Genomic DNA, 27661 nt, shown 5'->3' with positions numbered 1-27661 from the left:
GGCTCGCCCCGGCTTCACGATCGGTTGATTTCCCCCGCACAGGGAGGCAGCCGCGGCCCTGACAGCACGGTTACTGCAGGTCCTAATAAAGCAGACGTCCGCAAACTCCTGGAGCCCCACGCCGCCGCGGTACTGCAAGAATGCGGCTGGGGGAGGAGCTGTCAGCGAGGGGGGGGGGGGGGGGCTTGGTATGACTCACCCCTCTCTGATGTGCTGCCAAGACAGCCGGCTATTTGTGGATACTGTGCCATTATTCCAAAAAGCAATTGTTTAATATCCGTTCAGTATCACACATTATTGGGCGATGCTTTACATTTGTTTCCAATTAAATTATTTCAGCTTGCCACTCACTGCTGGAGAGTGGGAGACGCCGTTTCGAGTAGCTCTGTTAAGATGTAGGTAATGAAGCTTCCTTTTTATTTCTTCCTTATGGTTTATGTTGCCTCATCACCATAATTACAAGAAAGGATTGTCTGTTTTGCGCATGTGGTAATATGAAGTATGAAATATAAACAGATATACAAGGAGTGTATTTTAGTGTTGAAATATAAAATAAAAATGCTCTATAAGATGTACATTCTGATTTCCACATTCTGACATTACATGTCAGAAATATGTGCCATATACTAAAGATTCAGTTATTGAGGCTGTTAACAGTACTTGATTCATGTATTGTAAAGTACCTCTATGTCTACATAAAAGGTCATGCATTTTAAGAATGTTTTAATTATACTCATAATATTGAAAATAAACATTATGACATACACAAATAGGCGTGCAATTCTGGTGGCTGAAAGTAGGTCGCTTAGCCCAGCAGTCTCTAACAACCTATAATTTTCTCCCTGCATCCTGTATTTCATCTGTCAAGTAGCCAAGGCCCACACAGGTCTCAAACTCAATGCTGAAAATTCACAGCTCAATGAAAACAAAGGCCGATCAAAGCAGAACACATCTTTTTGATGTGTTCTACAATAAATACACACTCATTGGCCACTTTATTAGGTACCCTGGCTCATTAACGTAAATAGCCTGCACCTCCAAACAGTGAATCGTGTGGCTGCAACTCATGTTTTATATAGAAAACATGCAGACATATGTAGAGATTTAGTTGTTAAACCAAATAATAGAATGGGCAAGACGTGCTCTACACGATTGTGGTATGATTGCTAGTGCCAGATGTGGTGGTTCCAGCATCTCAGAAAAAGTTGTCCTCCTGGAATTTTCATGCACTACAGCCTTTAGAGTTGACAGAGATTGGTGCGATAAAAACACCTTGTTAATAATAGAGCTCTGAGGAAATGGGCAGACAGAAAGGTCACAAATGCTCAAATAACAGCTGCTTACAACAGTGGTGTGCAGAAGGGCATCTCTAAATGCACAGCACATTGAACCTTGAAGCAGATGGCCTCACAGCAGAAGACCATACAGGTTCCAGTCCTGTCAACTAAGAACAGGACGATGAGGCTACGGTGGGCTCTTGATCAACAAACTGGACGATTGAACATTGGAAAAAGTTGCTTCGTCTGACAAATATCAGGTTCTGCTGCGCCTTGCAGATGTTTGGGTCAAAATTTGGCTTAAACAGCATGAATCCATGGATCCATCTTGCCTTTTGTAAGCCGTGAATGCTGGTGGATAATGGTGAAAAGGTGGGGGAAATGTTGTCTTAGCACACATTAGGGCCCTTAATACCAAATGAGCATCATTTGAATGGCTCAGCATGCCTCAGCATTGTTGTTGACCATGTGCATCCCTTTATGGCTACCCTTTTTCAAATGGATACTTCCAGTAGAATAATGTGCTATGTCACAAAGCACACATCATCTCAAGCTGGTTGAACAAAGAGCTTTTTATATGGAAAGAGGGCTCCAAATTAAAAGTTTTTTGCATCTCCTCAATAAATTTGTATTAGCAGAGTAAATATTATTTAATCCTGAGTTCATCATACGTGTATAGGTAGAAAGACATATAAGCTATACCTGTGCTCACACTGAGCATGGTAAATTGTAATTGGAAGACTCAGTTAACATATTATATCATCATTTCATTATAAGAATTGTACATTTTAATTACAAAAGGTGGTCTGTATCTCAAACTCACAGATCATAATAAATGTCAAAGCACATTTTTTCACAGGTCTCAGCCCTAAGGAAATATGTGTTTGTCACCAGAAAAGGGCTTGGCCTTCAAAATCCATCAGTCTTCTCTGGAGCTTCATTATATCAAATCTATTTTCCATCTATTTTCTATCTGTTTTACAGCAGGTACAAGCCCCTCCCCCCCCTCTCCAACTTCTCACTCTCAGCATTACTAGACAGCAGTGCTCCAGAAAGAGCATGGTCTCAATTATGGGTAGCCAAATCCAACTGCGTTAAATGTGGCTGAGAATAAAGCATGTGAAACGCAAATGCATCTCACAGGAAAACGGAAGCAGCACTCCTGCCTTTCGAAATAGCAATGAACATCAGTACCTCGCTCAGTCACACAGCAAGCTGTCGGTGTCTGTCGAGCCTTCTCCCAGTCCTTGGCTCATCATCGGTATCGGCTGACATTTTCAGCAGAGCGCATCTACTTTTGGAAATCATTTGATAGAGAAGCTGACCCCCATCCCCACCCCGCCCCCATGTAGGATTGCAACCCACACTGCTGTCCTTCTACCGCTGTCATGTGCACTGAGTACGAGTTTGGAATTACTGCTGTGGTGATTTTACTGCAGAGCATCGTTTCACACTGCCAACCAGCGGTGTCTGGACAGCCCCCCATAGCCAGTCCCCATAGGGCTTCACAGACCAATAATGCACTGTTTCACATGTTTCTTTAAGGCAGATGGCAGGCCATTATTTCCCAGAAGCAAATTCTTCTTGTACTTAATCTTGATACTTGTAGACAGATGTGAGGGGGGGACTGAACGAATCCTTACCTTGGGGTTATTTTAATACAGATCCAATTAGTTTAGCGGCTCCCCTCATCGCGCTTGGCTTTAGTCAGACCCTTATCATCATAGGATGTAAATGACGGAACCCCACGGGGTGTCCTCACGGTTGTGGTTATGCCACGGGAGGTGGCCCGCGGCCGCCCTGTCTGGAAGAGTTGTCCCTTCTGTTGTCAGGGCAACAATGGCTGAAGTCAGTTGAATTGTCATATCTGCTCAATTAGCACTGATGTGGGGTCGATACAGCGGTGCCTGTGGGTGCAGCTGCTTCTGTGCTAACTGATAAGGAATTTAATATACTGTAGAAATACCCCAGGTTTTCAATTCTGATTGGCCCTGGAGGAACATGTGATACGCCTGAGCAAATTGGAGCAAAGCATACTTAACACTCATCGACCAAAGAATTTCAGTAATAGGCACACAGATAGTCTTGCCCTCTAAAGGATACTAGTGAACTGTGACTTTAAACAGTTGGATGATGTGCATTGCTCTACCAAAACATTCTACAGTCCATCTACATGATTCACTTCTGTCACTCCTAGGTTGCATCACACTTCCTTGCTCCATGAATCACTTTAAAATATGCATCATCTCACTGTGAGAATATTCCTGTGTGCACCAAAGGCAAGCCTTGTGGAGGAAGGACAGGGTTTTCAGGTCTCAGGCAAAAAGGAAGGTGATTCACTGCTTTCTGCATTTGCCATATTTTTCAGCCTTCTTTTTTACACCACTGGTAAATTTACTTGGTCGAACCCTGACAATTTTTCAGATGCCTGTGCGTATACACTACATTAACAGCCATTTCGCAACCTTGAGATGAAAAGAGATATCATTTTGTGACAGTTTTCCCAGTTTGCCTTTCCTCCACCACTTTGGAATGGAAAATTGCCATTTTGGGCCAGCACCATTGCCTGTTACACCTTCTGTAAAATCAGAGGGCACACGCTGGCACGCTCATCTTTCGAAATGCGTGCGGCCAAGTCGGCGCTCATTTTGATCCAGCAATCCAAAAGCTGAGCAGCTTGACCAGAAGACTCCCCACTAAACTTGCTATTGAACCTTAGCACTGTGGGTGAGGCTATGGCCAGATATGCATCACAAGGGAACTTGGTTCACAGTTTTCATATGTTCGCATGCCAATTCTGTGACACATTTGAATATCAACCACAGCTCAAGGAATCAATCAATCAAACGTTATTTATATAGCACCTTTCAGACAAATCAAATTGCAATTCAAATTGCTTTACAAGCAATTGACAAAACATAAAATGTTAAAATGGATTTAGAGACTAATGCACACCCAGTTGAATAAGACAACAATAAAAGGTAGGTAGGTAAGATAATAAAAGATACATAGTAAAATATAATACAAACAATAAAAATAACAAGAAATAAAATTACAAAATTACACAAAGTAAATTTTATGAAAAAACAGTGAAATGTTAATAAAATAAAATAAAATGCATGATCAACAGTAAAGTGTTGCTAAAACAAAATAGGGAAGGAAGATGAATCGGCGAATGAAACTGATTGAAAAAGTATTTTTTTACATTCAGAAAAATTCACCCGTGTAAGGAAGTTATCCCTACAGTAAGTGTATCTTTATTTTTCTATGAACATAGGTGGGGGGAGACCCAGGTATCCAAGTACCATCAAGGTGCTCCAATTTAATTATTGGTCTCCATTGTTGGAAAAAATGTCAGGAAGTGGTATCACGAGATATACTTTAAACACACAAATAAAAAACACTGATTTTGGGCAGGTTTATTGTACTACTGCCATAGTAGATCTTTGTGCTTACTTCTACATAGTCTTATATCAAATGACAGCCAATGAATGGTGACAGTTTGGTGGGGCTAAAGGTTGTTGCATCATGCTGGGTGGTGAGCTGACTGCAAGGAATTGACTGAAGGGTATGGTGAATTAGTTATTTCCATTTTATTCAATCTCCCAGAGAATTGTTAACTTCTCAGTAGCCATGTAGCTCATTGGAAGTGCACTGTCAGAAAAAGGGGTATGGTAGAGGTCTGTTTATCTAAAAGGGTAAAGGGTACAATAGCCGTACATTTGAGAGTACTGGCCCAGTGTCAAGCTGCACTGTCTCCCTCTAGGAACAATATTTGTTTTTTTTGTCTGACAGTGGGCTTTGGAGAGCCAGGGCATGCAGTGACTGTGCTCACAAATTATGCCTTTATGATAGGCCACATGAACAAAACCTGCAACACCTGGGCTGATTGTACACCTCAGGTGATCACTGGCACTGGATCCAGGGCACTGCAGCCCTCTCAGGCTTTGGAGGGTAACAAGAAAAGCTGACAGCAGCCCGGTGCTTTCACCCAGCCACATCTTCCAGCATCACTGACAGCTCCGTCGCTGAGCTTCTGAAGAGAATGAGGGTGAGAACTCACACCTCGATGTTAACTTTATAATGCAAAGACAGCCTCTGATTCTGTTTCACTTCCTCCCACTGCATAAAGATTATCGGCAGTCAAAATCAAATCGGCATATCTGAATTGTGCTCTTTCTGTATGCTTCTGCGTTTGTCTGTGTGTGCGTACAGAATGTAAGCGCATTTGCCCTGAAATGAGCTGGGACCCAGTGTGTGGTATCAATTTGCACCCTGTAGCTACCACGTTTGGTTTTCAGTTACTGCAGCCTTTGGTAAGATAATTAAATTGCAGCAAATTGATGGATTGATGTTTACATGTATCAAAATTAATCCCAGGGTGACTTGACTATGACACCTCTTCACATTCCAACTTTTTCTCTCTTTTCCAAAATGCCTGAAACACAAGCCAAATCATTTCTAGAATCGCAAAGTCTGATGTGTGTCACATTTATATAGCAGTACCATGTGTGCATGAGCACAGTAATATACTCAGAAATATCTTCCATGTCAACAGACTGTGACATGTTCATTTTAAAAGAACGTGTGACTAATTTCAGATCTGAAATAACTTGTCGCCTGGCATTTATGCCTTTCCGAAGAGGAACATTCTTTTTTCTTTTCCACTCATTAAAATGTGTAAAAATAAGAAACTGTTAATTGCTGCTGTTCTGCAGGTGAAAGAAACAGACGCTTCATTCACTCTCTAGACACAGTCACATTTAATTGCACACAGCTACAGTAAATTGAATGTCACATCTATGCTTCAACAGTCAGAAGGCTCTACCTAAGGTGTAAATGATACTCCGTTGTCTTCCTATACAAATTAATGGCCCACATTTTTTAAAGGCAGGAGTTGGGCAGTGTCCTATGTAAAACATTTAAGGTCTGTGGTTATTAATTCAAAAACAAACGCTTCAGTTCAAAAATATATAAAACATTAATGTTTGTTGCAGAATCCTGAAGATTTTCAAAGTGTCCATCATGAAGGATGATAATACTATCCCCTAATTAAATGGCACCTGAAGTTATTCTCCAAATCATTATCAGTATCTAACCTTGTCCATTATCAATACTTACACAAGCAACAATGTGGTACTGTAGTACTGTACAAAGTTTACTTCTGGTAAGAAGATTGCATATGTGATACCATGGTAAGTTGTTACTTACATGTGTTCATCTGCTGCACGTTCAATAGACCAAGAAGAAACAAATGGTTGTTGTTAAGTTTTGTATAGGCAAAGAGGCTCACTATCTGTAATTATTCTTTCAGAGAACAACCAATGGAAATTCAGTCTCAATGTCCTTTCTAACTCCCTACTTTTAAAAAGAAAATAAATTATACACCTCCATAGCTTACCTACTTAACTAATGGGATTTAGAATAGAGTTAAAGAGATATTTTTTGAGTGATATTTTTAAGGTCAATTAGAGTTATCCAAGATTATATTACTTCTCAAAAAAATAAAGTAAGCATACACCTCATACAGCACTTGGGTGGAAATTAAGTCCACATGAATCCCATGGAGGAAGAAGGCAATCACATTTGCTGTTCAGTTGTAGAAAGATTGTGGACAAAATGAGTACATTTTGCATACAAATGTCACATGTCCTCTCAATTTAAACCAAAAAAAAAAACTGAAATTCGCTATCAGTTTTTATCCCCCAAGGGCACAGCTCATTTTATTTGTGACCTCAGAGAGCTTTGCTTCAGTCGATCCTGATGGCTTATCCATGCTGGCAGTCTATAATTTGATATTCAAATAATTAGGTGTCAGTGCACATGGCGGTGACTGGCCACAGTCACACTCTCTGTGAGGAAGAGCTGTCAGCACAGATGCACCCTGTGTGCTCTGGACGTCCATATGAAGGCACCGAGGTGATTCGCCATGATGGGATTTCCACCCGAAAAGCACCTTCAATGGCACAAAAGCCACCAATTACCTTGCGAACACAAAGGCACTCTACCTGTGGCAGGGCATCAGATTGTGTGCCCATTGGGCAGTGCCATTGGAGTACCCAACCCTCATTCTTTGGCATAGAATGGGGCATGTAAGTGTAGGATTACCATGTTTTCTCCATTCCCCCAGTGCAGCCCGGAATTGACAAAAATAATTGCAGCTGTTCTCTTATATTCAAAACCAGTTACTATTATTGAGCACAGCAAATCTTCTCAAAGGGATGTCCTTTTGCAGAACAAAAAAATGCTGTCTTCCAATGGCTCTTGATCTCTTTTTGTCCCTTGTCATGACAAGATACATTTTAGCATTGAATTTAAAAAGGTTGGAAAACAAATTTACAAATTCATATTCTGAATACATGAGAAACTACATGACTACAAGAGCACTGAACATTTTTTCTGAACATGTAAAGACAGACAGACTGAACTGTGCGAATAGGAAGTCATTACATTACAGGCATTTAGCATTTTACATAGCATTTACATTGCATCCATTTATACAGCGGAATATATATTGAAGCAATCCATATTTTTTCACATGGATGATATGGGTGTTTGATAACTTTCTTCATGAAGTAAATTAAATAATAGTTTTTACAAATGTGTTATTTGTTTATTCAGCTTCCCTTTGTCAAATATTACATGTTGTCTAAAGAATCAGGAAGGGAGCAAATACTTTTTCACAGCACTGTAGGTGTACAGTATATGAGCCTGATTGGGTAAGACATAACATGTAACCCTGTAACTGTAGCAATTGCTCAGTAAACCCTGGTTTTCGTATGTATGTACTAAGATCTTATTTCTAGCTTCATTGTGATACTTTCTGAAACGTCGTTCTCATTCAAGGTTGGATTCAAGGCAGACTAAAAAAAACAGGGACTAGGATAGCGTGCTTGCCTCCTCACCAACGAGAAGTCAAGGGAATGACAGGGTAAGATTGAATTGTCGGTAACGTTAGCTGCGATTTTGCAGGCGTGTTTTCATATCAAGTTGAACAATCTGCAGAAAGAGGAGAACATTCTGTCTCCTCAAAGTCATGCGTTGGAATCCCGGCCAGGGCCTCTCGGTGTGGTGTTTGCATATTCTCCGCGTGGGGTTCTTCCAGGTTTCCTCATGCAGGTTAGGCTAATTTGAGACTCTAAATTGTCCGTAGGTATGAGTGTGTGAGTGAATGGTGTTGAAAAGTTCATGTTCAAATAAACTCGTAGTAATATTTAACTTTATTTTGAAGCAATATTTTGACTCCCATAGTTCAGTTCAACTCCCTGAAAAGAAACGAAAAGAAAAGAAAAGAAAAGAAAAGAAAAAAGAATTAAACTTTGGGCTAAGTCTATTCGATGGTCACACATGTACACTCAAATTGAATTCATTCTAAATCTACGGGAGTTTATTCCAAAGGTCAAAATTTGTTGTGTACGCAGAAAGTATTAAAAATTTTTAATGATCTTAAAAATGATGTAGAAATGTATTTTTATATAAATATGTAATTGTGTGCCGAATCTAGATCTCTATCGGCCTACACAGCGACAAAACAAATGGAAATTCTATTTCAATACAAATATTAATTTTGAACAAATGAATATGAATAGGCTGATGTTAATGTAATCATGTACAAAATGATAAGTATTGACTTTTGCAAACATAATATTCCAGTAGGCTACATCTCTTAAAGCACGCTGCTTGTTTATACTGTAGCCCATCCACTTAGCAAAGAAAAGTGTAAGAAAAATAACATAAAAACGTACCAAAGTCCTCATGACACTGCAGACTCACTGTCTTAGTTAATATAGCATTTTATCGACACATAGCTGACCTGTACTCTCTTACGCCGGACCGAAGGACAAACAATTAGTTTATTGGAGCACATGCGAGACCAGCCGAATTGCTCATATTGTGTTGGAACTACACTGAAAAGACGGACGGTGTAGCTTTTAAAGGTGTAAATGAATATACACATGAACGAGAGAAAAATAACCACATTGGCGTCGATATTTTATATTATATTGATAATATCAATACTATGAGCCTATTATCAGAAGATGAAAAATACTGAGCTCTTGGATGACAGTCGGTTGACATTGTGTGGTCATTGCGGCCGCCCATGCAAGTTTTCCATGAAACGATTTAGCTCAAATTCGATGGGAGGAAAAACGTCTCAGAAATATTTCGAGTTTTATCTTAAATTCAAGTTTAATTTAAAATAAACTCTCCCTGTTCTGCTATATTATTTTTCCACCTTCCCACCCCTCCTCTTGCGTTGTCAGCTGCGGCAATGATGAAAGACAAAAGGAACGCTCCGGTTAAACAGAGAAAGATCAGATGACGTCAGATAGACGCAGCAGACACTGTTCGTCCTACCTCCGCTGGCCAGGACTTCTCTCCCGCAAATCTACTCGCCTTAATACGAATTCGAGTCCGAAGAGGAAAGGCAGCAACCGCTGCTTACAAACCTATGGAGAAGTAACCATGCTGAGCAATGAATGTGTCCTTTGCTCTGTGGTTAACGACGGATAATACCTGGATTTGTCCGTTTGTTCTTATTTTATATTTTTAGGACAACTCTTCAGCTGAACGGAGGCTGACTCATCACGAAGAGACAAGCGCGTGCGGTCTATTCATCACTGTCCTGGGTCGGCCAGTTGCGTCTGCATGTCCAGCTAAACGACATTTCACTAGATGTAATATTCTGCAATGTCAAGTCAAATTGAGAAGTCGGCTGATTGAAACATATATGGATGTGCGAAATTGACGAGGCGTTGTAAGATAGCAATTTTTTTCTTTATTTTTTTCTGGAATGACAAGGAAAAGCAGAGCCAGTCGCCCACTTGTCAAGTTGAAAATTCTTTTTTGGGAGTGTGAAAGCCTGTCAGATCTTATGGGAGTCATCTTATGGCGATCAGACTGATAATTCCAGCGCAAGGATGCAGCTACCATGGTAAAAACTATGCTCACTGACTGTATTTTTCCCCATGTGTAAACGCATGTTGCGAAATAGACAGCATTGCCAAGAGCTGCGACACATAAGACAATGAGCATAATGCAATTATTGTCGAAATTAACGCAGTTGTTCATTTTTATGTTGCTCTAATATGCAAACGTGTGTGCACTTTTTGCGGGTTCATTAAAAAAAGTGTCTCATAGGTTACAGAAAGTTAATCCTGAATGTGTGTATGTATTATATGCGTTTAGATCTAATATAGACGTTCATCCATGTCATCTGTTATAATGGAGTACACAATCGGCACATGGTCATTGGACCATTCATATTTGGCAACTCAGCTTTGTATTTGGCAATGAAGCAATCTTTTTCATTAATATTGAACGTAAACGTGTTATTCTGAAATGATTTGCATCGTTTGCCGAATTACTGTATGTAAAAGGCCTACGAAAATGCGTGCAAGTTTATTGCCCGCAATTGCACTCTTATTCAAGTCCGTCTGACACACCCCAAGGAAGACGTGTCCTTGGTACAGAATGGAAGGCAGAAGCCTCTCTTCAAACTCTTAAGTGGTTGTGTGAACAAATAAACCGAACAGCATCGACGACCATTGGAAAAACGCAATGGAATTGTCCGAAGTTCGATGCTCGAGTGCCAGCGAGGAACTGTACACCATTAACAAAACTCCAACCAGCAACAGCAGCACGAGACCCAAAAGGCTGCTCTGGCAAAACGCCGTGAGACATATAACCGAGCAGCGCTTCATTCACGAGCAAAGTAGCGCGAAATCCACGACTCCCGAGGACTCCTACGGCCAAAGCTTACGGAAACATTCGGCTGGCAGGACTTCAGTGAGTGACAGACACAACAACGGGGGTACCAAAGTATTCCCCGAAAGGGCCAGCAGCGATTTGGGTTTTCTACAAATTGACTGCGCCCCAAGCAATTCCGACTTTTTTCTGAACTGGGGCTACACGTACAGGGGTGTAATTTTCCCCACCTTAAGAAATTCCTTCAAATCGAGGGACCTCGAACGTCTTTATCAACGCTATTTTTTGGGTCAGAGACGCAAATCGGTAGTCGTAATGAACATACTGGACGTGGTGACGAAGCTCACCCTTTTGGTTCTACACCTGACTTTGGCTTCGGCGCCGATGGACCCTATAAAAGGCATGCTATTGGGGTTCTTCACTGGTATCGAGGTAGTGATCTGTGCCTTAGTGGTGGTTAGGAAAGACACGACCTCTCACAGCTATTTGCAATACAGCGGCGTGGTGACTTGGGTGGCTATGGCTACGCAGATTTTGGCAGCTGGTCTGGGCTATGGGCTTCTTGGAGACGGGATCGGATACGTACTTTTCACCCTCTTTGCCACTTACAGTATGCTTCCTTTGCCGCTTACATGGGCAATTCTGGCAGGATTGGTCACGTCGGCTCTTCACATTGTTGTACAACTGGTTATCCCCCAAAACGCACAAATATCTACAAATCAGGTAAGTGCAAACCCTCTATCCCGCTTTCAGACTAACTGCTAACTGTTCATGGAAGAGTGAGAAATCACATGACGGTGCACGCTCTGAGGGGACTTAATCCGATGTATCAAAACCACGAATGCATGTGTGAGAAATTGCTGTTGAGCGCTCATCAGTTTAGGATCACAAAGAGAGCTCTTTATATAAATGTAATCGGATATGCTATTCCTGTGATTATTCCATGCTCGAGTAGTTACCCCGAATAACATATGTACTATTCTCGATTGATTGGCTCTGTGACTTAATGCAAATCATAGGGAAGTGGCAGTTTCCTTCATTTAACACTAATAAATGTTGCAGTGCATGTTAATAAAAACAGAATTTAGTCCTTGGAAATCAATGTAATGAACCAAAGAGCTGACCCCTTCCATAACTTTCATATTCACACTGTAGTGTTGAATTTCATTGTTGAGAAAATATCTGCATTGAACTCGTGGGTTTCAACGAGCGCGTTAGAGAGCTGTCCTCGTAAGAGGTGCTGAAATGGGCTTTTGAGAAAGGAAGTGATATAAATATGTAGCTCCCCCTACTGGTAGGATAAGTATTATTTTTAACGGGCGTTGCTTCCTTGTAGGGTTAACCTGTTCTCCTTTTCTTTGCAAGCAGGCAGGCACGCGGAAAGTAGAATCTCTCATGAATTGTTACATAGCATGCATGTCTACAAATACGAAATGCTTTTTTGTTCGTAACTGTGTGTCATAATCCGTGCCTACTTTGCATTCTGTAGGCTACTTTTTTATAAGGTCATATGGGTGCAAATACCAAGGAAATATTTTCTAAGAAGTTGTCACGCAGCAGGCTACAGCGAAGGAAACTAAATATTCTGTAGACTACCTGTACTGTGTAGGCTACACGAAATAATCGAGATCAAGATCACAAGAAGAGCTCTAATCTATTTAACTGAAACCGTAGTTTCAAACCAGGCAATACAGTAACTCACGGAATATCACGAAGCAAACCCGTTAAACTAATACCATGAAAAATATGTGCAAAAGCACAGCTTTTGAATAAACCGTTCTGTGTTAAAAGCTGAATTTCCTTGCTAAAAATAAGAGGTCTGATCCAGGCATTAGCCAGGCGATGTGCAGGAGAGAGATGCCGGGCTGCACAAATCTCTGCTGTTGACATCATGCACCTGGGCGAGAGGGCTGTGCCGCTTCCATCCAATCAATCAAGACCAGCGGGGCTCAGTAGTTTTTCATTATCAGAGTGGATAATCCAGGAAGCCCAACAAAGGGCCACGACAGGCACTGCCGGGATAAAGCGTGGGTCGGGAAAAGAGCCAACACAGCGAAAACGTCACATTGCAGTCATCAGTGCCACGAAGTGCCACCGTGACGTACAGAGAACGTTAGATGGCTTTGAGCTGCATTCAAAAGCACAAAAGCTTAAGTTTAGCAGCCCAGGCATTTTGACGGAGTGGTTAATGATCATTTTGATTGCTGGAATAGTGGCAGACACAACGCAGGCTATTCTGCTTTCTGTGTCCAAGGACAGCAATGTATTTCGATGATTGCAGGAAGCTGTCTGTGATTATGATGCATGTCTGTCCTGTCAGTCAATTAATTTGAGTTATTTATTATTTATATACACTGCAGAGCCCTACAGTACAGACAATCATACGATTGATTCTGTTCGGTGTTGGTCAACGTTACGTAGGAGCGATAGGCTATTCGGTTTGGTGTACTCTAGGCATTAAGGCGTATGTATTAGGTGTTATTCTCTAGCCTATCATTCTTATTTAAATCGCATTGACACAGGTCAGAAATTATTATGCGCAGATTATGTGGATCTGCTATGTTGGATGCAACAGTATTATCATATATAGAAACAAAGAAACCTTATTCAGACAGGCCGGCATGCAAACAGGCGGTAGAATCTCACGGATAACGGAATGGAGGTCGTTCGTAGCTCCGAAATGTTCATAAATATAGTGGTGACGGTAGATAACGTTATTTGCGATCAGCTCATTTTTAAATAAGCTGCTCTCGTTGTGTACTTATAGTCCTCATTGAATATTAACAACATCAACTACAATAATAATAATTAGTATTATTATAATTATAATAATGATGATAATCTCAGAACAGTGTCAGAAGGTCCATGGTACCATTGTGGTAGTCATGGTACTATTTTATTTTTTATTTTTTTAATAGGAAGGCTTTCCGGCCATAGGATAAATCTCCTTTTCAGGCCAGGCTAATCTGCTATCTTTGCCTTTTTGTTGAAGTTTGATTTTGTCCTCCCTTTTCCTTATTATAAAGTCAAAATTTTAATTTCTATGACCAGTTCTCCGTTTAATCCTTGGATTTTACTACAGTGGTAATACACACGCACACGCACACACACACACACACACACTCATATACACACTCATATGTTCAGTGGATAGAGTCATTTGTCTTGTACATGCATGCATCACTGGCTCTTCATGTGTTTTCACAAAGTCCAATGTGATGAACTTGAAGTTCCTGGGTGGACTAAGCATTGTGACTGAAAAGCAACAGTAGTGCTCATTGCATTTTAATGGAAAAAATCAAAGCATGGACCAGATCAGTAGTAGAGAGTCAAAAGATCTGAGGCAAGCTTGCCGTGCCCAAAACAACATCATTAAAATGCAGAAACAGTGCCATCCATTAACAGTCCACAAATGAAACAGAAATAGAGTATAACAAAAGCGCAATATACTGCAAGGGCAGGACGGCATGGAAAGTGTGTTTTAGTGATGGTTTCTACTCTTAAACAGTGAGTTATGTTATTTTGCTCTTTCACATTAGGCTTATGCTTGTTTCATGTTTCATACCTTTATAAAAATATGCATCAGCAGACACAGAACACGGCCAAAATTTTGCATAAATTACGGCAAAAAAAACTGCCTTATCTGAGTACTATTTCAGAGGACACACATACTCAGACTGTGTTAAGGAGTTATTAAGCTGCATGATGTGAATATCATAGACATATTGTAACTAAATGTACCCACCAATCACAAACCCTTTCATAGCTGATCTGCACAATCTTGATACATCTAACCAAATGCATTCCCATGGATTTATATGAAATTACCCTATGAGATCTTCACGAGCATATATGTGAGCTGCTACATTTGGCCCCCCTTGGTCATCATAGTAACATTACGAGTACTCAGCTCAAAAGGCCATGTCTCAATGTGATTCTGTCATTATTTTAAGTGGAAATATCTCTCAGTGTTGTCAGAAGATCATCGACAGGCCTTGCTTTTTTTACGCCACTTGAACCGTTAAATTAATCACGCCATTCGTGTGAATATAAATATTCTGGGGTTTGACAAACTTTCCAAATAGCGAAAACATTAGACCAGGTCAATGATGTTTTCACTCCCTCCTGCCTTTTCTGCTCGGACACACATCGATACCATGAGCTGCTCAGCATTTATTGCACAGAGGGGTTCATTTCAAATTCTGCCTAGGCTTCAACAGATGATTAACAATTGTGTCCTTAACAGTTTTGTCCTTTTCCTAAGAAAAACACCCCTCCTGAAGTATCGGAGTGTTGCTGCACTACAGTCTTTGGAATAGGCCACTAGAATTGGAAGAAATTTAAAAGTTCTTGTTGTGATTACCTCTGCTAAGGAGGTTATTTAATGACGTCTGTCCATCCTTTCATCCATCCATTTTATCCATTCATCCATGACAAACATTTTTGGAGAAATAATGCCCAGATTGTCATAAAATGTGCTGTGCACATTCAAGTTTCTAAGAGGAAGATATCCAGTTATTTTGGTGTCTCCATGGCCTTTCCTCTAGCGCCACCATCAGGCCAAACATGTCTCAAAAAAAATGACTGGATTGCCTATGCATTTGCTCTGCACATTCATGTCAGGGGAGATTGTTGTGCCTTGGTGGAGGTCTGCACTCTACTGAGCACATTCCTTCTAGTTCTATAATGTGCGGAAGCTTAAAATGTATGAAAAAGTCTTAACTGTGGTATTTTCCTATATTCCAATTAGAATAATTGCACATATGATGATATACAGATGCGCAGATGTACACCTGATCAAGACTATTTTAATATTTCTGCATGTGATGGTAAATGCTGAATTCTAGGGACCACATAATTATAGCAGAACAAACACGTGATGACTGCCACAGGGTTGAAGGAAAGTAATTATCAGGATGCTGATGGCAGGGATGTCAGTATTCATGGCTGCTAGGGTTTGGAGCACACCAGCTTGATAATATGACACCTGCTTCAGGAAGACTAAATCCTTAATATTGTGCTTGGCCAGCCACCCATAACCACTCATGTGCATAACATGCCTATTTGAGGCACCTCCAGGGCTTACATCTCCCTGCGTCTGCCATGAACACATGTGGGCATCACTTCGGTCACATCCGCTCCTGTACGGACTACCAATGAGGTCATCAGGTCTTGCCGTACGCATGAGCTTAGTACAGAATACAGCAGAATGTCACATGCTGGCACAAAGACATCAAGAAGATGCTGACTAAGCACAGATTTGGGCAATGCTGTTTTCAGTAATGAGTCACAAGCTTTATCCCATGCAGCGGGATCGTAAGCAGATTTAATACCATAGGTACCAGGAAAAGTACTACCCAGAGGCACAAATGGAAAGGTTAAAAGGTGGATGTGTCATGGCTTTGGCTACAGTACAGTATACAAAGTCACAATTACATGTGGTATTTATTGAGTGTTAATCTCAGTGGGAATCATATTCTCATCCAGCGCATTGCATTAATATATCATAAGCTCCCCAGTTCTGTGTTGTTCATTTCCTATGCCCCATACATAAAGCATACACTGTAGGCCAGACACCATGTATGATAGTCATCTCTGCTTTTGGACACTATGGATTTACTCTCCTTGTGATTAAATGCAGAACTTCTATGGGGGCACAAAAGGACAAAATGCAACAGTCAGCTTCACATTGTTATCTGATCTATCCCTTGTATGAAACTATGTATGAAAATGATTTGCCAAACCGGGTTAGGCTTGGACAATGCTGATTGGTACTCTCTGCATTTTACATTTATGGTGGTGTGGCCCCTATTTCGCCTCCCAAATGTGGTGGGTGCAAGTTTATGTGGCAAATTTGTGAACAGGGCACAACTGAATCAGGCTGAAACATTATTTTCCATCTTGCTTCAAAAGTATGATACACAGAATCAGTGTTAATAAGGACATGTCTTAACTTAATATTCACAACGTGGAAAATAAGCTTTATTTCAAAACAGCCCATAATGATGCTTACACAATATGGTTTGATTCCAGAAGACACAAGTTGTCTTTTTAGATGTATAATGTAGACTAAGTCAGACACACAGCTGAGTCTTCGGGTTTGAAATATCACAGTAATATTCTACACGCAAATAGGCTATTATGGTGGAATATGTTTCTGTGTCTAAGTTATAAAGGAATGCCTTGGTTATAAAGCATAGCCTTCCAGGGTTTCATTTGCAATGTTTTGGACTTCCAGGGCTTAATTATTCAATTGTCAGTGGTAGCCACCACTGAGTACTGTGCCAAACGCTATACACATGAAATGTAAACAGATTTGTCATGAGTAAGATAAATGCACAGTGAATAAAAAAGAAGCTATTGAATGTGCCCCACATGCATTGAAAAATGACTCGCACACAGTTCAGTACTCTCCCATCACATCTGCAATGTCCTACAATTAATGCCATAACATTTTCAGTGTTAATTCAGAGTAAAGGGTACACTATAGTTGATTTAACAAGAATGACCATTTTTTCTGTGAAAATGACCATGAATGAACATTTGCAAGTAAATACATTAACACATGGATGGTGCAACTAGCCCCTGATGCACTGTTTACTGAATTTTATAGGAGTGTTGGAGATTTATGTTGATGCTTTGTACAGTTTTAAAATGTTCAGACTATTTTTGCTTCGAACTCATTTGCACATCAAGTTCCACAGTTACCAATCTACTTTGGGTAACTGTGTTTCCATGGTGTCAGCCCTGCAAGCTCATGAACACATTCCACTGCTCTGAAATGTGTTCCCAGGGGGCAAGGTTTGTTGGGAAAGATAAGAATTTCACCATCTGTGTGTGTTTGATACCTGCAGACATCCCCGTCCCCCAGTTTTGATTCTGCAGTGTTGCTTAAGCTGATGACAGACCCTCATCCTTGCATTTTCCTTTTATCTCTCTCTCTTTTGTGAGTCCTCCCTCCCATCTCTCCCCTTCTCCGTAATTACCATTTGTGCATCCTTTCTTCTTTGTTGCACTGAATCATAAACTGCTTCCTGGCAGGCTTTTGTAGTCTTTCTTCCTTATGTATGGCGGTGCTTGTTCATCCTGCTTGCCTCTCCCTTTCCACCGGATGTCAGGAAAAAAATGGACAGCTATAACAACAGTGCTGAATAACTGGCATGCAGCTAATTGTTTAATGCTTTTGTTTTCAGTGATAGAGACACTCCATGAGTCAATATTCTTTGTTAGTCCAGAGTGGACAGGGAAAGACTGTTAATCATGATGCCGAAGGTCCAGCTGAGTGACTGATCTTGGTTGCCAGATCATTAGCCAAACAGGTTGGATGCTGTAGCATTGTGTTCGATGAAACAAATGTCCTTACGCATCAGTTAGGTTGGTCTTGTCGCAGATTAAGTTGGACCACCAGACTCTCAGTTCTATATTCCTAATGTTGAAAGCTCTGTCACCCTGCTGTGTAGTGAAAAACATTCCAATTTGGAAAGTCATTAAATGCTGTGGCCAAGTTTAATATAATGGTAATGGATGTACTGTACAGTAATACAGAATCTCCTTTTATAAACTGAAATGTTGGTGGTGGGAATCTGGTGATTTTAAAGAATCTGTGGTTTTAGCAAAAGGTCTGAGACAGCATGGGTAAATTAGAAGGCCAATTTGATGATTACTGAAATGAACTATTGCTGTGGTTATATACACTTGACATATATTTCGCTAATAGAAATAGCCTTTATGGATGGCCAAAATCGTCAATGTGTGGGAGTAAACAAGCAGGGTATTAATGAGCAGAGATCTTGCAGTCTGAATCCTTCAGTTTTGAGTCCAAGGTACTGTAAAGTACTGCCATTGCAGCCTTGAGAAAACTACAAAAGTAGTTCAATATCATTTTCAGAATGATTTCCTTACATTTTCTCCCCAGTTTGGAATGCCCAGTTGTGTACAGCTGCACTTCTCCTGCAGTCTCTGCAGTCATTGCAGGAGAAGTGTACAGTAGACAAGCGCGCGTTCTCTCCAAAGCATGTGTTGTTGCTAGCTGCTTCTGTTCACACCTTCACACTGCAGCCCACAAATCAAGCTTGCACAGACATTCAGGGCTCTCTATTCTGGAATCAATGTCGCACGGCACGTGGGTGCAGGTATTGGCGCAGCGCGTGGGCGCACTGGGTGTGGCTAGTGAATGCTGGTGAGGAGCATACAGCTCATAGCGCATGGGCTGGATTATACTGGATTTATTATCAGTGGGTGTGGTGCAGCTGGATTCATTAATAGTCTATCAAATTAACTCTTTTCATTCCCTTTAATAATTGTGCCCAATTTCTGCCAATGTCTGTAGTCTATGACTGCAATGGAAGAGATGTATATTGATCAGAGGTTTCTTTAGAAATTTCATTGAATTTGTGAGAATTTTCCTTCGCCAGAATTTAAATAAAACATTCCCTTGACCTTTATTATGGATCAGTTTTAATTTCCCATTAAAAATGTAGCTAAATTATTAGTTATAGCATAGCGCATTTGAACAATGACAACAGTATTTAGAAGTTTTATTAAACAAAATAAAATCAGGGAAGATCATAACAATGGCAGTGATCACGTTCACAGCAGCAAAATGACTCTGTATGAACTTTTTCTCAAACAAAAGAAAAAATTATAATGCACGATTCCATAATTAACTCGCAAGAATGGCATTACTCACTTAAACTAAACTGGACTGAGCAGTTTCCTTTAGAAATAATGAACAGTTGTCTTTGCAAGCGACTTTCTCCTTGGTTATTATTTTGTCTCTGTGGATAGCATGACCCACGTATTTCAACTTCATTTTTAGGCTAACTAATGATATACCCTCCAGACAAAACAATAACATGGCTGGTTGTTTATCGTTTTGTTTGATATTGAGCACTTCCAGATTATGTTGAATTAGCTTGAGGAGATAACTAATGCAGTTAATGTATGTAGCTTGCATATACAGTACTGGCACAAATTATGGAAATGCTATGTAGTTTAGTTTTCTTAAAACCTTTATCTGTGACATTTCTTCTGTTCTGTTGTTTCTCTGAGCCATTTTCATCTGTAACACGTATTCAAAACAGTTATCTTTTCAACCACAAGTGTAATGGCATTCTGTGAGCATCAGTAATTTGAAAGAAAGTATACAAGCCAAAAGATGTTTTCTTGTTTTGCATGAATATTATCATTTTATGTATAAAAATACTGGACCAAGAAATAAATGTTCAAGCTGATTATACAATTTGCAACAATAAAATATATTAGACTGCCCAATTATGTTGGTATGGACTAATATATAGGAAGGTGAATGACTATTATTTGTTTAACACAAATGTTCATAATTTCTTCATTTTTGTCTTATGGTGATATTGCATTTATTACATATTATGGATTAGGCACTGATAAGTGCCTAATCCATAAAACATCATTTGTGGCAGTACTGTAGCTATCATTTAAATTACAGTTACTTAATTAAAATGAAAGGATTGTTCAAGTTGTGTTTATTGTCAGAAAAGAATAAAATGCAGTACTCCAGGGACCACAGTATAAACACAGCCATAAACAATTAAAAACAGAAATAAGTACAGGAATTCAAATTATAAAAAAGAAAAAAGACAACGAACAATGAATGCCAAGTACTATGCATTTTTCCTGCTTGTGGGATTTATATCAAAATCAAGTGGAACAGCATCTGATCCATGAAAACTGTTGATTGGCTTTTCAATAGCTATGAACATGCACACATTGCTTGGGATAGCCCTGAAGTTAGCAATCCGTTTTATGCTGGGCTGGAACGTAGACGTCGTCTGAGCAGGCAGGAGGAGAGGTAATAACTCACCGATTAGGCAGACTGGAAAATTGAAATAAAAAAATAAAAAATAAAACCTGCCCCAAAATTGCAGTCTACTTCTAGATCTTGGCTGACATACCCCAAAGAAATTACCAAATGGCTCAGACACATCTAAATCCATGATGAAAATACCATTTTGCCAGTGCGACGCCTTGCGACACACCCTGCGCTGGCCAGAAAATAGAGCCCAAAGTGTCTAAGGAAGACATTTTATGTGCAGCTTTAGCAAGCAGACTGTGGTCACTAAATTGACCACAGCGGTCGCTAGAGTGCAACAGGATCCCAGCTGAACACTGGGCTTTGCTACTACCACCACAATATGCGTCACCCTGCAGGACTAGTAATGTAGCCACTAGTAGCCACAGTTGGCATTGCTTGGATTCGATCTCAGCCCCTGGGGTCCAACTATGCACTAGAGCACTTCCGTAACAGGACGAGCCACCCAACATTTCTTGTTCAATATATGCTCAGCTATACAAATAATGCTACTATTCTACATTTATAACAAACTGTACATTGACATGTTGTAGTTCCATTCCTCCCATTTACTGCCTTGTCTGTGGTGATTTGTCCTGCGACTGGAGCTTCTGTCGGACGCTGTGCTTGAACAAGGACTTGAGTCACTGTCACTAATGTTCTTTTGACATCACTCTAACGGGCAGTGATTGTCATTTAGAATCATATAGCAGAGTAGCAGTACATCCACCACCCAGCGAAGCAGCACATCCATGGCCCGGAGTGGCAGCACATCCACGGCCCAGACAAGCAAAAGTTTCAACACCTGGAAATTAATTTCAACAGTACAGCATCATCTATCTATAAACCTACATATTATTATTATTGGTTATTTGTGGTTTTCTGAGACTCCGTCCAAGCATGAAGGAAACAGATTTCTTGCCATCTACTGGTCTCTTAGCTTAAAATGTAGTGCCAAATGCCTTCAAAATGCTGCCAAAATATCACTCCTCACATTTTAGTACCTAGAAGTGAAATCTGATGTGATGCCAAATCCTTTCACTGAAAGCTTTATATCAAATGTAATGGAGTACTAATCAAATCACAAATGTACTATAACTTTTCAGTCAAAATGGTATCAGAAACGATTAGAGAAATACTGAAAATACTAAAAATGCTACTGAATAGGATCAACATTTTGATTCAGCATAATTGTGTGATGCCCTTTGCGATTATGTGCTCTTGCTTATTACTAGCACTAGCCTTGGTTCTTCGATACGGTTTCTGCCTGACAGACAGGTACACTTGATAGACATGAAATGTGGCCAGTCTGAGAACTTCATGACATTAAGCATCCCCTTTCCTTATATAGACACAACTGTGCACTCGATATTTTGTGGTATGGTCACATAAATATGCAATATTGCGTCATAGTACAGTAACACGATAACTTTGCCAATGCATTTCACATTGGGCAGAGCAGTCATGGTGGTGACACTATAAATTTGGTCAATTTTAGGCAAGGATAATGGTATAAATCTAAAGCTGGGATTTTGTCCAGGTATGATACTGGTGTAATGATTTTACTTTTACACTAATACAAATTTCTATATAATTTTGCTTTGGCCTATATTTTCACGTGATAATGAACTTTGCACATAATAAATCTGGGCCGTTTTAGGCTGGAAATTTTGCTTTCAGTATCCAATGGATCGGCCTAATGGTGTTTTAAATATAAAACTGGGAATTTTCCTTGTCCAGATATGATACTGCCCAAATTCTTTTATTTTTATGCCAATACAGGTACAATTATACTTTATTTTGGAAATAGTTAAACTAGGCAACACACACGGTAGGCCACCACTGTCCAATGATTTCTTTTTTTGAGCGGAGATACGTCATGCACGCTTTGTTCAAGCAAGCTATGGGCTTGTAATGTCCGGTCAGAGTAATTGGGAGAATTTTACTGGTAGTTTGTAATGAATGCGCTGTCAATGACTCCCTATAGTCCGATGTAGGTCCCGAGGGGATCCGCCCCCCGGAAGAACACGTTGTGCTGCCTGCGGGGTTATCTTGAGTGACCAAATCATAGCCTCTGTGCATCACCTGCCCTTCTCCCTAGGGCCAGCTTTTAAGGGGATTATGAACTGTTTAAAGCGTACTTTCCTTTGTGTCAATTGTGCAGACAGCGAATGTGAACTGTGTGCACATAAGAAGCTTACAGCACTTCTGCGAGTGATTTTGTTTGATGGCATGTGCTTCGTTTGGTACAACGGTTATCCACAGGTACCAGGAAGTGGCTCTTTTGCACTGGCATTGTGGGATAGTCTGCAACCTTGTTATATGTATGAACACTGATTTTAATATCTACTTTTGTTAACAACACCTATGTTTGGTTTTTCTGGTCATCTTTACTAGCATTGATTATAAACTGGCCTTCTCTGCATTCTGTGATATTGCACTTTTGTATTCCTGAGACACTGATTTTCTCCACTTTAGCTCGGGATAAGAGAATCTGCTTTAGTGATTCTAATGTAATGTAATGCAATATAATGAAAATGGACGGATTGCTGTATGCACTGAAATTCAAGAAACTGGTTTTGATACATTTTAGAGCTGGTTTATATATATATATATATATATATAGTATACCCACCTTTCCAAGTATTTAGCAGTTAGATGACTTTTTCTCAGACAGAGCACTAAGTACGCAGACCTCCCAGGGGAAGTGAGGAGGTGGGATGGAGAGCAAATTCCCTGTATCTCGTAGAACAGGGAGCATGGCAGAGTGCAGAGTGTAGTTTCAGAGAGCATTCTCATAAATCCCTGAAGGCCTTGGTCCTATGCCCTAAGAGAAAGGTCAAAGCTCGACCCGATAGAAGGAGTCTACCCTGTCATTTGGATCAAGAGTATAGGTTTACCACCAATGGGTTACACAACACCGTAAGATGAGTAGGCGCTTCATTGCCTCCAAAAGGAAGGTCCAGGCAATCATTTGGCACACCTGATATTCCGAGGGTTATTTTCCACCAGGAGTCATTACGACTAGCTGAGCTATTTTGCTGGAAATGACAAACAGAATCCTACACAACATGGCTCCCACCTGGGCAAATTTAATGGATCTGTTGTACAGTATTTCAAATAGTCTTCCAAAGTATTTCTCATTTTTGATCTCATTTAACATAACATAACATAAGGGACATAAGGGATTTATGTTCAATGGTATAGTATGATTAAAGATCATTATATGAAATGGCAAGTTATGTATTTATTTATTTTTTATTTCATTAAATTATATTTATTTAGTTTGTAATACCACAGAAATGAATACATTGGTCCCTTTCTGTCAAAGATTTCAAGAGGAAGTTGTGTTTCTAAAAGCACGTGAGCAATTTGCATTGTGGTAAAGGAACCTGGTCAGTGTCCCAGTCAAATTCAAGGCTTATTGTAGCCTAAAGCAGGACTATACTGTATGGTTCAGACTGACTCCAGATCTCTGCTGTGACATTAATGGCACCATGTCCATCTCGGTTTATCTGGCCTTCATCTCTTTAAGGTTAAGGCCATCATTGTCTATACAATCAATGATGCCCACAGGATATTGCAAGAGACTCATGCAATAATGGATTTCACTTCCAGACACCACCAAATGTCAGAAGTAGTCTTTGCCTGGAGGAGAGGACAGTGATCAATTCCTAAATCGATTACAATTTTTATTTTTTTGTGCGTGAGCCACCAGGTGTCTAGTGACCAAGATCACAATGGAAGACAAATGGAAGGATGTGGGAGTGGAAAGATCAGTGGCAGGGAATGTCAATTTGAGCTGGCCGTCTTTTTCTCAGCTTATTCTTCGTTCCAGTTTTCAGCGATACCAAAATGTACAGTCTGTGGTTTTATGCTGCATATATTGTACTTTGCAGCCTTTACTTTGATTCAAGGTTTATGTGTGCTATTTTACAATCACTGTAATACTTAATCGTATTTAATTAGACACATTTTCTAACTTAAACTTTGTTAAGTACATACGTCAATGGATTAAATGGAGTCTATTGTTTTGATTATTAATACAATTTATGTCCCAAACTTGTGATTCCAATTTCGTCAAGGGCATAATTGCAATTTTATTGTGTAATTGAGAAAACTGGCATTCCCTTAATGATGTGAAGTCTGTGATAAACGGCAAGTAAGAAGTGACACAGCCGTTCCTTGACAATGGTCTGCTTTCATTGAAGTTTTCAATGACTCTCCTTTAAGGGCTGTTTATCTTTTCTTGGGATATATCATGCAAGAGAGTGGTTTATCAATTTGAAATGTATTTATTGTTATTTATGCCCTGTAAAAGAACAGCGGTGCGACAGAGTAATTAGACCCAAGTCATTGTCAATATCCATTAGTCAGAGTAACTGGAGATAATTTCACATTTCTCAAAATAACTCCTCAAAATTAACAAAGTGATGAACAAAGTGAGTAAACACAAAATAAAGATTTTACAGTCTTTCTTCATTCTCATTATAAAATCATTGCTCCACTAATGTTTTTGATAGGGGTGTATCACTTCTTACAGTATGTTTGTACTTGGGCCACGAGATAGAGCTTCCAGTCACGTACAGTACAATCAACTGTATTTTCCTCATACTTTATAAATCGTATGGATAAAAAGATTCATTGTTTGATCGATTAACAGATTCTGGAAAAATCGTACTTAACTTTCTGGACTATTCACAGAAACATTTTTCTTTCAATAAATAGGGTTGCCAGATGTCTGGTTTTCGACCAGAATGTCTGGTTTTCAATTTATTTATAAAGGTCCAGTTTGTGGTCCCAACCAGACAATTTAATGTGAGGTTTGAGTAATTGATGAAAGAAATTTGCTGGTAGTTTGTTGTGAATTCGCATATCGATGAATCCAAGGTCCAATAGAAAAGCCCAGCTTCCATGTTTCCAGCTATGCATGCTGTCCAGTTTGTGACACATTCTAAATATGGCAACCCTATCAGTAAATAGCATTCAGCACAAGATAATAATTTCCCTCAAGGGTGCAAGACCCTTGATGCATCAAATCTCAATTAAATGACTAAAATAGAAATAAAATTATGAATATGTCACTCTGGTACTTTGTGCAGTTGTATTTTTAACAACATGGTAAATGTGGTTCAGGAGTTTGTCTGACAAATGTCAATTGTACTCTTTGTTTGCAGCCTTGGCAAATTAAAGCTTGACAGAACCAAGCCATAAATCTTTAGACGATGACGGCTATGCTGTCATTGTAGTGCAGGGAACATGAAGTTAATGATACCACTGAAATATTGATGCCCTTAGATTGGGTACATTCTTTCTTAGAGGTGGAGATATGATTGAAATTACAAAGCAAGCACTTAATAATTAACATGCAGACTGATTGGATAATGAATATACACCACACAATGAATAAGACAGCAGCTAGGTGAGCCATGCAATGCATTGACGTTATAGTGGAAAAACAGGAAGTGAATGGGAAAGCTTGTAATGTTGCACCCATGAGAAATTTCTCTCCCACCTGTCTTCAGAAAAGCAAAAAAAAAAGGAGAGAAAAAAGTTGTTTGGATATATCTATGAAGTGTATCTTTTTCCCCTTTAAAAGCACAGTTTGGAAAGAAAGCCAAAAATAAATTTGCATTTGATGAGTTTTGATTGAATCCATGCCATTGTAGTAGTTTTACTATCCACATTATCCTTGCTGTCAGCCAGCCAGCACGTTCATGTCAGCATTGTTGCTAATAAGTGCATGGGTGGTCACTGCCACTCTGTTTGCTGCTCTTCCTTCCAAACATCATGGCCCATCTAATTGCCTCCATGTTTATATTTTCATTGTGCATACACTGGGTCTTTAACCATGCGGGGGATCAGTGACAAATTAAATATCTGATGGTGTTCCCAGTGAGACACTGACAATAACAACACGCCGATGGGATACATCTATTTTGGTCCTGTTTATCAAATAACAACGCTACCATGCGCCACCTCGTCCCATTTCAGTCCTGTTTTTTTCTCCCTCTGTAGACAGCCTACGAACAAGTACTACAAGAAAAGCCCTCAATTATAAAGATGGTCCTAGAGGTACGAAGGCAAAGAATTATTGTAATTGTAATACGTTGTCAGAGTGGCTATCTGCAGCCTCTTCTAGTAGGCCGTGTTCTGAAGTGGCTGTCTTGTAAACACGCTTGTAACGACAGGCTTTCTGTGTCCTCTGAGAGTAAGGAAACTAACTTCAGAGCCTGGCAACTGTTGTGTAAGCTCTGTAGTGTTGACTTTTTTTCCTTCTTCCCCTCCATGCTGGCTTCCTTATTTGTGTGCTAACAGCATTTTTAAGCAATTAGACATCCTATTCAATAGCATAAGAGAACATAAGAATTTTTGATGACAATAACCATTCAGTCCATCTAAGCCCTTCATTCATCATTCATTAGTTGGCTTGCTCAAGGCGGAGTCAACTACTGTTCTCTCAGATCTTTATTATTCCACATTAGCTTTCTGGGAACTAACGCCTCATAAAGTTTTAAAGTGAGACATGCCAAATTTCCCTACGATGAACTTGCCTACCTCTATTACATCTGCAATAACATTTACAGTTTAAAACAAAAGCTTTAAAATGAAGTCGCCATTGATTTAACATTGCATGCATATTTCAGAATTCCAAACTGGCAATTACCTAAACTGGCAACAGTCATGGTTGCTGAGAATTTTCACCATAGACCTTGTGCTCATTACCTAGATTGCTACCAAGCTACTATCCCTCCATCTTTACTGTCTTGTGAAAGCAAACTAAATTTACTATCTGAGGCGAACAAACTGTACTGCCACACTAGTTTTTAATATTACTTATTGCTTACTA

General features: G+C 39.8%; 1 protein-coding gene across 2 annotated transcripts in view; it reads left to right on the top strand.

Moving 5' to 3' along the window:
• Positions 1 to 9624: 9624 nt before the first annotated feature.
• adcy8 (adenylate cyclase 8 (brain)) overlaps positions 9625 to 27661 on the top strand; it is a 64530-nt gene continuing 46493 nt past the window's right edge. The window contains exon 1 of one of the 2 annotated variants that reach the window (XM_064346863.1): positions 9625 to 11708. In XM_064346863.1, the coding sequence (XP_064202933.1) occupies positions 10839 to 11708 (870 nt within the window). In that variant the 5' untranslated portion in view covers positions 9625 to 10838. The remainder of the gene's footprint in view (positions 11709 to 27661) is intronic. The other variant, XM_064346864.1, reaches the window with a different exon arrangement.

This window comes from Anguilla rostrata, chromosome 8 (assembly GCF_018555375.3).
Source record: "Anguilla rostrata isolate EN2019 chromosome 8, ASM1855537v3, whole genome shotgun sequence".
NCBI classification, from domain to species: domain Eukaryota; kingdom Metazoa; phylum Chordata; class Actinopteri; order Anguilliformes; family Anguillidae; genus Anguilla; species Anguilla rostrata.
This window is presented reverse-complemented; position numbering and strand designations above follow the sequence as displayed.